General features: G+C 54.9%; 2 protein-coding genes and 1 long non-coding RNA gene across 3 annotated transcripts in view; 1 reads left to right on the top strand and 2 right to left on the bottom strand.

The window, feature by feature from the left end:
• Positions 1–13,340, bottom strand: part of LOC308191835 (baculoviral IAP repeat-containing protein 5-like) — a 166,768-nt gene that overhangs the window by 139,380 nt on the left and 14,048 nt on the right. The gene's annotated exons all lie outside the window — the stretch shown is intronic.
• On the bottom strand, positions 1,427–12,460 carry DSTN (destrin, actin depolymerizing factor). Its single transcript, XM_080584695.1, has 4 exons — positions 12,244–12,460; positions 4,324–4,631; positions 4,010–4,086; positions 1,427–2,796 (listed from the first exon to the last, which is right to left on the bottom strand). Exons 1-4 carry the CDS (start codon positions 12,244–12,246, stop codon positions 2,687–2,689), a joined length of 498 nt encoding a protein of 165 aa, XP_080440821.1. The 5' UTR covers positions 12,247–12,460; the 3' UTR covers positions 1,427–2,686.
• LOC308191843 lies at positions 12,474–13,161 on the top strand. Its single transcript, XR_013948307.1, has 2 exons — positions 12,474–12,609; positions 12,948–13,161. It is a non-coding gene; the product is annotated as an uncharacterized lncRNA (long non-coding RNA).

The following is a 13,340-nucleotide window of genomic DNA, read 5'->3' as shown; positions in this document are numbered from 1 at the left end:
AAAAAAACCCCTTAAAAGTAGATTTGGGCTCCTCAGCATGGGGGACGTTGCCCTTCAGGCCATCACCAGGCTGGCTATTTTTGGCTAGCAGAGGGGGGCTGGTCATGTTAAGTAAAGCTTGACGATGGAAACGGGTCTCCGGGGCAAGATGTTTAGCGCCGTTTCAGCTCCTGGAGTGGCACCGCGTCGATTTTCTGCTGGCAGGGGAAGGGCAGCAGCCTCCGGAGAGGCCAGGCCCTTCACCCCTCAGGTACCTGCTGAGCGAGGTGTGCCTCAGGGCAGGTATGACGGGGGCCTGGATGCCGGGGTGCTGCAGCCCCGCACTTCATCTAAAGATCAGCGGCTCTGCTCGGTGCCCCAGGACTGCCTGGGGACGCCGCTTCTCCTTGTGGCACAGGAGGGCTCCTGTGTCGAGCCAGCAGCTTCCACCGTTTCTCCTGGGAGGACGCTGCAGCCTGCAGGCGCCGGTTATCAGTTGTCTCCTGGATGGGAGTTCCCTTTGTCAGGCACCACTCCCACCCTGTCACTCCCGTTTTCTTATCTGAGCCTGGACTTTGGACAGACAGCAGCACTGCAGACGCTGAGGTAAGGACAAACACTTTATGGGGATGATTACCCACCTGGGCGAGGTTTGAGGCCAGCTAAGGCACGGACTGGGAGCGCCCACAGGTACCAGCCCAGCTTCCTCACGCTCACAAAGCTTCGCTGCAGTGGATCAGGTCAGAAACCGCGGTGCTCCCACCCCTGTGGCCCCCTGGGTGCCAAGTTAGAGCGCACAGACATCGCTTGCCCTTAATGTAAAGCTCCAACAGAGCACAGCCAGAACGGGCACACGCAGCGTTAGGTGAAGGACCGCTGCTTCCTGCTCTGTCAGGGAGCTGGGAGGACAAGGAAGCTCCCTGCCCCTGCGTCCCCAAGGGCTCGCAGAGGAAGGGGCAGCCCCTCACTCCTGGGGCTGGCTGGACTGACTCACGCTGGGTTTCTCCTTGTTAGGCTGCAAATGTGAGCAGCTTTTCCCACAAAGCTCCCCTCCCCCTGGAAATCCGGGTGCAGAGCCCAAAACCAGAGCCTAGAAGGAAGGGAGCAAGTGGCATGGGGGAAGGCAGTGGTGCAGCAGGCTGGCAGTCACTCAGCCGCTACACGTGTGCGAGGCCAAGGAGGGCATTCACACTGCGAAGAAACGAACATGCTTTCTCCCCACCCCCTCCTTCCCCCCCGCCCCGTGTCTCACCCGTGAGCGGCAGCACGGAGCTGCAGAGGTGTGCCAGCTTCCTGAGCGCCCGGTTTAAGCCCCACCGCAGGAGGGCTCAGCTGGAGGCTGCAGAGGAATCAGTCACCGACCCAGGGGAAGGAAACCCCATTTATTCAGGCTGTTAGGGTTTGGCACGCACAGAACATATCACAGTAACGCACTGGAGGCTAAGGGTTTGGTTTTTTTTTTTCTTTTTCTTTTTTTCTCTACAGACATACAGGAAAACTCTATGCAACTCCCATGTACACATTACACAAAGGAAACAGCTTTAATCAACCACTGGTGAAACATGGAAGCTTTTAAGATCTCTGTAGCTGGCACAGGAATGTTCTCTACCCCCTCCCCCCCCCCCATACAAAAGGCATTTCAGGTCAAACTTTCTAGTAGGTGATATTTCCATGCATTTCTACAGAATTAAAGAAGCTAACAGACAAAAAGCCCAGATCGAGCCGTATTAGTCAGGCTGATTGGTTCTACTAAGTTAAATCAATAGTAATTATGGACAAATGGACCAAGTGACCAAAGACTGGGGCTGAGAACACCACTTTTCATCTCGTAATATTTTTCAAGTGGCTCCTTCTCGTCGTACTACCCATAGCTGGAGAGCTCTGATACAAGAATCTGCGCTTGTAAAAGCCTTAGAAGCATCTGATCCGCTATAAGTGTGTATTAGTGAAACTAAGGTAGTTCTAAATTAACCTAATGTCAAAAGAAAAGCAAATTTAATAGAATTGTTCAGGCTTGGAAGAGACCTCAAGACACTTCATAACAAGGAAATCGAACCTGTAGAACAAGTGAACCTTTAAATATCACTGCACAGGGAGTTTACGAGAGTGATTCGGACTCTTTCTCCAGAAAAGTGTGTCCCTTTTATCTCTATTTTAACTTCATAATTAACCTTAATTAGCATGGCTCTGCAACTGCAAGCACTAGGATTTTAACCCTGTTTTGGTGCTAACAGGTTGCTTTAGCCTACCTGTAACTACAGGTTTACAGCTTTTAAGTTTCGCATTACACAGTTACAGGGGGAAGTTTTGAGTTTGGCAATTTGGCCAGTCAGCCTCAAAAAGACCGACTGAATTTACCTTAATTACAATTTAGAAAAGAACAGGAACCAGACTGTTCTCATACCTCCCACCCCTTTCATCCCACGACACACTGCTGCATTGGACCAAAGTTTTTGGAGACCTTTAGTGTTAATCCATTGGGGACAGTATCGGGCTGGACAACCAATGCAAATATTAATACACCAAGATAAATCCTTAATTTGATTTATTTATGGTCATTTGTACATACAAGCTACATCTCCATAATCTACTTTATTCTAATGACAGCTTCCCTACAGTTAGTGAAACCCTTGCCTAGAATGGATGTTTTACATAACTGATATATTAAAACATGGAATGCTTGTAGAGTTGTGGCACTGTATGACATCTACACGGGACTTCCTTCAAAAGCTACGACTAGGGAGCCTCCTAGCTTCTCAGCAATACAAGCTCGGTTGAGGTCCTCTGGCCCATTTGCTTGGCATTCATGCTTTATGCCTAAAAAAAGAGGCAAAACACTCAATAATGCAGCATTTCGATACGCTAGTAATCAACCAAAGAAACATTTAGTAGTAACATTAGAACAGGCAATCTGCTCACTCAAGCGGTCAAGCCCTGCCTTAGCTCAGGAGAACAAGGAAATTTGGATGTTGCCCTCCCCGATACGTCACGGGGGACACCTGGCTACGCATCCCCACAGAAATACCAGGGAGGACATTTTCACTAGGTCAGTGCCCGCTGTCAGCCCTCTCACGGCAGCTGTGAGCAAACTGATCTCGTTTCCAGCGCTGCCCAGGACGTGGCAGCTGAGGGAGCTACAAGCAAGTGCCGAGATGGCTGACAGAATCCAAGTGGGAACTTGCTGTAGACGCTGCAAGGACTTTGCCTGTATACAGGATTAACAGCGGTTTCTTTTTCAGAGGGCAGGGAGCCCAACGCTGCCTTATGTGGAGAAAAGGCACGTTATTGCTTTTCGGTTTCAGCCTGTACACGCGCAGCATACCACATTATCCCTGAGCAGCTCCAATCCACTGGCGAGCTGTCCTGTGACGACTGGCACTGCGGTGTACTGCTGCCGTCAGCCCTACGCTCTGCGGGACTTTGGCCCGGGCACAGAGAGAGCTGAAGGAGCAGCGCTGCCTGGCCAGGAGCCATCGTCATCATTTATCTAGAATGAAATTTCTCAGCGCTGCAGCAAGGTGTTTACTCCTTTGTTAGCGGTGCCTGACAGGCTGAATGAAACTTTGCTTCTCCACTCAGAGATGCGATGCCTTTGAAATGAGTAAGCACGGTTGCGTGGCTAAATCGAGTGGCTTGTTAATTACTACTGCAGCACAGTAAGGCTACGAGACTCTGCATTTCAACAGGCGCAGGCCTGAAAGTCCTCTGCCACGCGTGAAATCCAGTGTAGTGTTAAGGATCTAACGGTTTGCAGGCTGCATGGTGCAAACCAGTTGCTCTGTGCAGCAGCGTCGCACGCTTTGAAGCCTGCTCTTGTCCTGAGCACAGCTCTAGCCCCTCTGAAATCTAACACAGTCAGACATTTTAAGTTTTAACCAGAGCTTATTTTAGCTCTGTCACAGGGCATTTTACCTGTGAAGTTCTCACCTCACTAGCACCTCAAAAAAGCCAATTAGTCAATGGTTAAGCCTTGCTGTGTAAGCACCTCAGGGGGCATGGCACAGCTAGGAGCGTTGGCTGCGCTACGTACCTTGAAACTTCTTTTTGATTGCATCCTTGGAGCTTGCGTAGATCATCTTACTTTTGAGAGGTGCTTGTTCTGGCGCCCTAGTGGAAAACACCAAAAATAGTCAAATTAGTGGCATTTATTACCCAGCAAGGACAGAAACAGCATCCTGCTGGTCACATACAAGCGAAACCTCTCCTGGCTCACAACACAAGCACCAGGCTGTTCCGTTCACTTTAAGCCTGCCATCTTGCAGGCCCGAGCAAAACAAATGCTCCCAGACCTCACCCAGTCTTGGACCTCATGCTAGGAATGAGCGAGCTGGCAAGGCCGCTTACCACAAGAAGAACATCAGCTCTTCTTTTTTGGATTCCTTGGTCTCGAAGCTTGCATCATACAAGGCATAACGGCAATCCTTCTCAGGAAGCATCTGCACAAAATGCTTGAAGGGGTCGGTAACTGTCACACCGACATCTCCCACTAGAATCTCTTTGCCTTCTTCCACGATAATGCACTTTTTGTCTGGACTGAGGCAGAAGATGACAGCCTTCTTCCTCTTCTTGATTTCCTCAGGCGTAGAGCACTTCCGCACTTTCATGTCATAGAAGATACGGCATACCTCATCGGCAACTTGTACTCCAGATGCCTGCAAAGATGAGAACAAAGACTTTTAGAGCCACCGCTGAACGTTTTCACAGCTACATTACTGTACTGCCTCAAATCTGAGGCTAGAAGACAAGCAGTGCTCGCAATAGTCACCCACCGCTTCAGAGTCTAGTCAGGGAAGGCTGCAGGCCCTCCTTCTGCAGTCCAAGTAAAGAATCCGGAGCCTTGATGCTGCCCACAGCCAGCTGCCAAACCAAAACTATTCCGAACAAGGCACAATCCGACTTATATTAGAACATTGTTTCAGAGCAGTTTTACACGCACGTCCACCCCTAGTCCTCTGAGGTTCAGTTGTGGCAGATGCTTTGGCATCGCAGCAACTTGATTTTGTTAGCCATTGCAGGCAGGGCTGGGCAGTCAGGTCTACCAGGATCACTTCTGTTCGGTTTCCTGGCCGTTTCCAGTACGCTTGCTATCAGCTTCAGGTAAAACGCGGTCAAATTCCATGCTTGTCACCTGGGCTTGGTTTAGAGGTCAACAGAGATACAGCGGGGGTGCTGCCATACAGCTTCTAGCCATGGACAAGCTCACCTTCAGAAGTTGCTCTTGATTCAGCATTTTAAAGGGAGAGCTTGCAAGTCTCACAATTCATTAGTCTGCTTCCCAGCAGTTCCTCCACCAGTAAAAAAAAAAGGCAGCTTGCTTTAATCCCCTCCCCCCCTTTCTGACGAGAAATTCCAGTTCATTAGCAGCATCCTCCTGTGCTAATCGTGACAGGAAGTGCAGATCCTGCACCGCCAACCTAAAGCTAACGGCAGCTGCACGGGGCTGAGGACCAGACCTAGCAGGAATGCCGAGAGGCCGAACTGCGCTTTCAGTCTGCTGCTTTTTCGCAAACGGGAAGGGAGAGAAAAGAGGTGGCAGGACGGAAGTGTTTGTGTCTGAGTTTTATGCTGGGAACGCAGCAAAAGTTTGAGAGCTTACAGTCGGCTGCGCAATAGGGAACACCGCAACATGGGGAACCACACCGGTCACTGCTGGAAGAACACGGTCAGAGCAGCGGAAAGCTGACCGAAGCCTGCCCAACGCCCGTCTGCCTGTTCCAACCACACCGGGCAGTGCAAACAGCACAATGCCTTCCTAATACTGCCTCCTCCCCTGTTGCTGTTGGGCCTTCCAAATTCAAGTAACTCCGTGCTCGGATATGGCAATTCCTATCTCAGGAGGAAAAGCCGCCCTCCTCCCTCTGTGTAAACTGCCACATGCCGCTGTTTGAGCGCAGTCAGCCCCACCAAAGAGGCAGGTAAAGCATCACGTGAGAGATACCAACTGAGAAAGACTGAAGCTTGTTACCTATTTTAGTTCCCCTTAAACTCGAGCCCCAAAGCGTGCCTGACAGACGCATTTTGCGGGGGACATGACAACATCCCCGCTCCACCAAGGTACGAACAAGCAGAGTTCGGGCAGAAAACCAGGGAAATCGGAGGTGAAGGTGAACTGCACAGTGCTAACCTCCCTGTCCTTCAGAGACACCAAGGACTGGGTGGCTACTTAACACGCTTTTTTTTTCCCCCAAAGCCTTGACCAAGGCCTGCCGTGCATCACTACTCAGGTGACCTCAGGTTTTCTTCCACCGAGATTTCTTCTGTAACTTCCAGGAGCCAGCACAGCTCTGCTAAGCCGGCAGAGGTTGTCCCAGGCCCCAGCACGCACAGCTGGCGCCATCGATGACCATGGGGTTTGCCTTCAATTTCTACGAGCAGCACTCGGGAGACCTGGCTGCCGATCCTATGCAGCAACGAATCTGAGCTGGAGGCTTTCGTTAGGGGTTTCCTCCAAGAGACCCTCACAGATCTACCTGGTATCCCTTGCATTTACCCCGGCAAGCAGCAGGCACGCAGCCGAGGGAGGAAGGCACTGTGCCTCAGCTGCCTGGCAGGCGGCCACCCTTCTGCGCGTCCCCAGCAGCACAAGGAAAAGTCAGCAGGGAAAGCTTATTCAAGGATAAATTCAGGCAAAAGCGCAAACATCGATGCGAAGTGACTCACTCCTCTGCCGCCTCCTCCATGCCGAGGGGCTGCACTTTGTCAGGTAACTACCGAGGAGCAAAGGTCTTTTTCCTCCTGTCTCTGAGGCTGGTGTAGGCAAGAGCTCTCCGGGAAGACTGGAAATAATACAGGGTTGCCCCAATAAAGCAAACAGCACAGCAGCTGGGACTGTTGCATCATTCACTAAGGTTGTCTTGAGTTCACTGTGGATCAGCCCTTTTTTTTTTCTTTTTCTTTTTTTCTACGAGGTTTGTCTTCCAGCTAACGGCACCTCAGCAGCTGACAATGGATTGAAGACTCAGCTTTCAGATTCACAAAAACCTTAAGGTTCTGCGTAGAAAACGCACAGGAAGCCTGAACTAGCGCAGCCTAACGATGCTATAAAAGCAGTTAACATCAACTACCTCCACTGCTATCAGCTCTTGATCTTTGCTCCAAAAGGACATTGTTACTCAGCGGAGTAACAGTGTGTGCTTGTGGCTGCTGCACGCCCAGCAGCGTGCCTCCACGTTGGGAGACGAGTCGTTTCCTTATAAAGGAACTGAGCACTGCTGGCGACTCAGTTCAGATTCCAAAAATGTTGGGAGCATTCGGTCTGGAAACTCAAAATTCACTGTGTTAGTCTGCAGCTGATAACCGGGACCGAGCAGAGCCCAAAGGGACAACAGTTAAGGACTGGATTTGTTTTGCTTTACACTTTCCAAAGTAGAAGAAGGTTGTCAGGAGCTGGTGCTACTCTTTTTCACAGCTGCTGTACAACCTCTGGAGTCACCACACAGGCTGACGCTGGCGGTTATTAAATTGCCAGGGACAAACCAGGTATCTTCAGCCTGAGAAAACCTTACAGCCGTGTCACAGTACGGCTTGAAGTGAACCCACACACTCCCAGTGCAGCTCATCGCTTCCAAAAAGAGGGTAAATGCCTGTAACAAAAGGACTCCCCCTTCAACACGGAGCTTGTACCACGATGGGAGTGTCGTAAACACACTAAAAAAGGGAAAAAACCAAAACCCTGCACAGCTTTTGTTGTAACTTTAATTGTAATGTCGTCGTAATTGTGCAGGGCAGCAGGGAGATGTCTGCGACGGCCACTGCAGCAAGGAGGAACGCCGGGCTCCCAAGCGCGTGCTCTCAGCTGGCTTTTTAACCCTGCCTCTGCTGGCCCGCCCTGAGGAACAGCTGGCGAGGAGCCTCCGCCCGCCAGCAACGACGGAATAAAGCGGCTGTTTGTTAGCCTGGGTTCTCTCTTTGGCCCAGCACCACTCTGCTCGAGGATTCAATGCAGCACATTCTTCTTTTGTGTGTTTGCGCGCGCGTGTGCGCTGGCTGGAACACTGCTGAGCTCAGAGAGAGGGCTCGCTTCTGCTCCTTTTTGGTGTAGGAGCACTTGCCCAGCTCTGGACTGCGCACAGAGTTGCGGGGGACACGGAGACCCCTCGGCACAGGCAACAGTCCCTTGAAACCGTCCTCAGGGGGCAGCGGGGGGGAACGGCACGGCCCGACAGCCGGGCTGCTCCTGTTCCAGGGCCTGCCAACCTCACCGAAACGGGGCAGCAGCAAGGGGGCACGCCACCAACCGCTCACAGTCGGGAGAGATGATGACACCACGGCACATCCAGGCGGACGAGTGAGCAAGAACGTGCCAGTTCCCCTGAGGGGTTCAGCAGAAACGAGCCCTCCCCCCGTATTTCCAGGCAGTTACCCCGAGGGCAGCGTGCCCTGCAGGCAGTGCTGCCGCCCCCGTTGCCCCAGAGCCCTTCCACCAGTGCCCCCATTGTCCTTCCTCGCAGCCCGCCGCAGGCGCGTGAGGTAATGGGTGCATGAAATGCCTCGTCAGCATGCGCCGCGGCAACACAGCGGCTCTTATTCCCCTCACAAAGCCCTCGCTCCTGCCTCGAGCGCAAAGCGCCGCCCGAGAGCCCCGCGAGAGCGACTTCAACGAGGGAGACGCACCAGATCCTCGACACGCTGGGTTTGTAGCACGCCTGCATTGAAACGCAGCTCTGCCCGTGAGGTTTGCTTCAGGTTTTGTTCAAAAGCACTGTGGCCTCCAGTATTTTCCCTGAATAGTTAAAATATTTTACCCAAAACAAGTCCTTGCTCCTTCCTCTCCTCTAAGAGGGACAGGACGAGAAATGCTCAGTTTGTCTCACAACAAGCTGGAAAGACTAAACTTGTTTTTAAGCGCTGCATTGATAACTTCACACCGTAGGCTTTCTTCCCTGTAATCAGTGCCTGGGAGCCCTCGGCAGCGATGCCCGCGCACGGTTATCTACAGAAATATTTTGGGAACCAGTTCCGGACTTGTTTTGTTTGGGAACCACGTGCGCACGCTGCATACACCAGCACGGCCTACCCGCAGCTTCTCAAGTGGAAACTTTTGCTTCGCAGAGAAGCATCATCAGTTTTTCCACCGACACCACGAACACACCGAGGTGCGCCTGCCTTAACTGCAGGGGTTTGAGGGCGGCGTGCCTCCCCGTCTGCCGGCCACCTCACCGCCATCTATTTCCTTCCCAATTCCGTGAGCAAACACCCTGTTCTCCCTAGGCCCGGCGTGCCACCCCACACCGTCCCTCCTATCTCCCATACGAACCCCTCCCCGCTGCCAGAACCGCCTGGGCGAGCAGGCGGCGCTTCCACCTGACTCGGTGCGGCGTCACACCACACGCCTGCCACAAACACTGCTTTCGACTAAAACTGCTGGCACCTGACGGCTCGGGGACAGCGGCCTTCCCAAAGCCGTCCCCTACGCTGCCACGCAGCGCCCTGGGACGTCGCCAGCACCGAGACCTCGCTGTGCGAACGCAGCCAAGGCAGACACGAGGCCACGCGGGCTGGCCGCGGCCAGCAGCAGATGAGCCGACGCCTCCCCCGGGCCTGCTTCCGCACCGAGGGGCGAGCCCTGGCCAACAAACGGGCTGAGAGCGAGGGTACTTAAACGCGTCTGGGTCTTAAACGTGGCTTTGCTTTTCATCTGTTACCAAGATAACCCCCGTGATAGCAGCGCTCCCACCCCACAGGGACAGACACCCACGTTACACCGGGCAGTCTGTGCACCTGAAGAAGCCTGAAGCTTCAATTCTGACCTGAAGCACAACAGGAAACATAAGTGCCTTTTTTTTTTTACTGCTGTTGTGTAAGAGGCCATTATTTACACACCATAAACCAGCAAGAAGTACGGGGTTATTTGCATATCGCTTGCAGGCAGACCTTGCCAGCTGGACTCGAGTTTTTTTTTTTATTTTGCTTTATTTGGTCTCTTTCTGCAGGGAGGGCACAGGGAAGGGAATCAAAACCCTATTCAGCTATTTCTTTTCCTGCCAATAGGGGGGTTACCAACTCGACAAGGAGAGATGAGTCGAGCAATCACAGAGAGGCAGAAGAAAAATAAATCTCTCCTGAATTCCTGGAGGTTATTTCCGCTGGCTGAAAGCTGAGGAAAGCATCACCTTCACTCAGCTATCGTGAGGCTTGCTCCTGGTAATTGTCCAGGTAGGCAGAACAAGCACTGCCTGCGGAGAGAGGCAATCCCGGCAGCACTGCTGAAAAACAGGAAGTGTGGCAGCCAGGGGGAGGGCAGAAATTTTGAGCAGCGCCTGCTCCTCCGCTGAAACACATGTTTGTGAGGTAATGCGGGTGTAAGCTGGCACTCAGCGGGACTCTTGCCGGAAAGCAAAGCTTCTTAGGAGCACATTCAGCACAGAAATCAGCTAGTTCGAGCCCAACCGCCTGCAGGAATTTTCTCGTGGTCCTCTGCACTCCTATGGCAACCTCCAGATCACCCTTAAGAACAGCTTTTGAAGGCCTCTCTGGGCATCCCAGACACTTTTTTTTAATCAAGATATCCTTGAGACTGCTGCCAACAGCGAGCAGTCAGGGGAGCAGAAGGCTCCAAACAGCTTCAGATGCAAGTTCTGGCTGTCCGCAGGCTCTCCCGCATGAGATTGCTGAGCTCAGCCCTCGCTCCCCACTGGAGCCTCCCGGTAGCGATATCCCGGCGGTGCGAGCAGGAACACGCCCCACACCCACACTACCCATTGTCAGGAGGCTGTCAGCTCGCATACGAGGCACACGTACCTTGTAATTACACGGATTGGGGAATACTGTTGACTAACAACGAGGAAAAAATGATTTGCACAGCCCTCCGAAGACCGTGGAATCATTTAATCCAATAGTAAAGCAAACCGAACCTCGTGGCAAGACAGATAAAAGCCGAAAATCCAATGTTCTTTTGATGTAAAGTGACGCCCTGCTGCTTGGCGTTATGGTACTCTGCCAAAAGGCCTACGCTCTGCCTAAAAGCAAAATCGTTTGCTGCAACTAGAACGCATCTAAAAACACAGGAACCAAAAAAAAAAAAGCCAAAAAAACACACCCTGTTCTAAAAAAGATCACTATGAGAAATGCTAGTTCTGGCTGACTTGGGAATTGCCTGGTTCTGAAGCAAGATGCAGCCTGACACGCCGAGGAGTCATTTTAAACTAGGTTTGCGTACTGCAGAGGTGGCAGCTAGCTTGTTCAGACAAGCCTATTTTAAACAAGAGCTGCAAGTCTCGTCAGACTTTTCAGCAGCTTCATCTGCAACTCCCATTAGCTCTGCTCCACGCTGCAGCCCGGCCGGGGATGCTTCAGCTGGGTTTTATAGGAAGCAGGGAGATTACCAGCACATCCTGCGCGCTGGGGCCGTGCGGGGCGGGAGTTTATCCGCGAGCTGTGCCCTGCGTCGGGGACACGAACGGCGAAGGCTGCGGGTGGGCTGCGACGCCCTTCAAAAGCTAGCGGCGAATAACCTAACGGAGGGCATTAAGAGACGCCGGTGTTTGGTGCCGGAAAGGCAAGAACAGGGCGGTAATTAGGGCTGTGCGAGCTAATTCATGCCAATTCATCAATCTCAGCCGTGCCGGTTAAACGGGGGGGGGGAGGGGGCAAACTTCGCCTTTACCCCCCCCCCCCCCCGATCCGCCCACACGGCGCCGGGGCACAATGGCCGGGCGGCTCTCTGGGGGCGTTTCTCCCCTCACGGCCGAGGCAGGGCTCGCACCCTCCTCCTCCTCCGCCAGGCTCCAGCGGCCTTGGGCGCCCCCCCACCCCCTCCCCCCGAGGAAGATGGCTCCCGCCGCGCGGCCGGATGCGGCCGGGGGCAGCCGCAGCTTCCTGCCGGGCCGGGCCGGGCCGGGCCGTACCCCCCCCACCCCCCGACCTACAAAAGCCCCGGGGGGGGGGGGGGGGGGGTTGGGTGCGGCCGCGCCCTGCGGCACAGACAGGGAGCGCTGGGAGGGGCCCCGCGGCGCGCTCCGCTCCCCCCCCGCGCCGCGAAATGGACGCGCTCGGCTCCCCGCGCGCGCACGCGGCGCGGGCCGTACCATCGCGCCTCCGGGGGGGGAGGGGGAAGGGGCGCTCTGAGGGGATGGAACGTACCACCGCAAAGCGGGGGGGGAGGGGAGGAACGTTCCACGGCACTGATGCGGGGGGGATATGGGGGGGGGGATTCCGCCGCCTCACGGCGCGGCGCCCCGAGGGACCGGAGCCCGGCGGGGAGCCGCCGGTAGGCTCCCGGGGCTGTGGGGTGGAGGGGGGGGGGGCGCCCCGCGGGTCCCTTACCATGGCGGCGGCGGCGGGCGGCGGAGCGCGGTGCGGCGGCGGCTGCTCCCCTCGGCGGCTGGGCGCGGCGCGGGCTCCGGCGGCAGGAAGGGAAGCGGCGAGGGCGCGAGCCGGGCGGAAACGCTGCCGACGTCACGGCCGCCGGGCCCGGAGGAGGAAGCGGTTGCTATGGTGGGAGCCCCGCGTGGCAACGCCCCGCTGCCTCACTAGAGACAGAGCGCACGCGCGCCTGCCGCCCCCCCGCTCCGTACGCCCCCTGAGGGGGGCGGGCCGCCCAATCGGAGGCGGAGCCGGCGGGTGATGGATGGCCGGCCGGCCAATGGCGGCGGGCGCTGAGAGAAGAGGGGCGGGGCTACCTGCCCCAAGGTGTGCGCGGAGGGCGGGGGGTGCGTGAGGGAATGAGGGGGGGGCAAAAGGAGGGGGGGGCAAAACTGGGGGCGTGAGGGGGCAAAACGGCGCGTGAGGGGCCAAAATGGGGGCAAAAAGGGGGTGTGAGGGGGTAAAAAGGGGGTGTGAGGGGGTAAAAGGGGATTTAGGGGGCTAAAAGCGGGGGCGGGGGCGGCTGTGAGGGGCAGGGAGCGATCGTGAGGGGAGGCGGCCGGGTCGAGGCCGGGCGGGGGCGGCGGCGGGCTGAGGAGGCGGTGAGGGGGAAGTGGCTTCGCTCGCTCGCTTTTTTTTTTTTTTCTAATTTTTTTTTTTTTCAGGGTTTTTCACTACCTACTTTGGTGCGATCTCAGCCAGCCACTCGTGATTGGCTGGCGCCGGCCGTTGCCGCGGCGAGCCGAGGAAACCCTGTGCATCGCGCCGGCCTCCAGACAAAGCACCCGGCGCCCGGCCTCCGCTCCTGGGGCGCTCGCCCCGAAATGCTGCAAAAAAAAAACAACAATAAAAATAATAAAAATGTTATCGTTTCCTTAACGTTTCTGCGCGATGTGTTGCGGGGCTTCTGTAAGCAGGCTGTTCGCTGATTGCTGAAGCGTCTAACGTGAAAAAGTAGAGGTGGTTTGGCTTCGTTACTGGGTGCGGCGATGCTCCCGGCTTGAACTGCCATGAATTGATGAGCAAAGAACCCCCAGCATCAAGCGTGTTTGTTGAGC

Source organism: Anser brachyrhynchus (assembly GCF_964034855.1).
Source record: "Anser brachyrhynchus genome assembly, chromosome: 3".
NCBI classification, from domain to species: Eukaryota; Metazoa; Chordata; class Aves; order Anseriformes; family Anatidae; genus Anser; species Anser brachyrhynchus.
Note: the sequence above shows the minus strand (reverse complement) of the source record. Positions and strands in the feature narration are given on the sequence as shown.

Excerpts from the sequence above, each read along its gene's own strand:
- DSTN (XM_080584695.1), bottom strand. Across the intron at positions 4,087-4,323 it reads GAGCTGATGTTCTTCTTGTG|GGCGCCAGAACAAGCACCTC; the intron begins GTAAGCGGCCTT and ends GTTTTCCACTAG. Across the intron at positions 2,797-4,009 it reads AATCAAAAAGAAGTTTCAAG|GCATAAAGCATGAATGCCAA; the intron begins GTACGTAGCGCA and ends CTCTTTTTTTAG.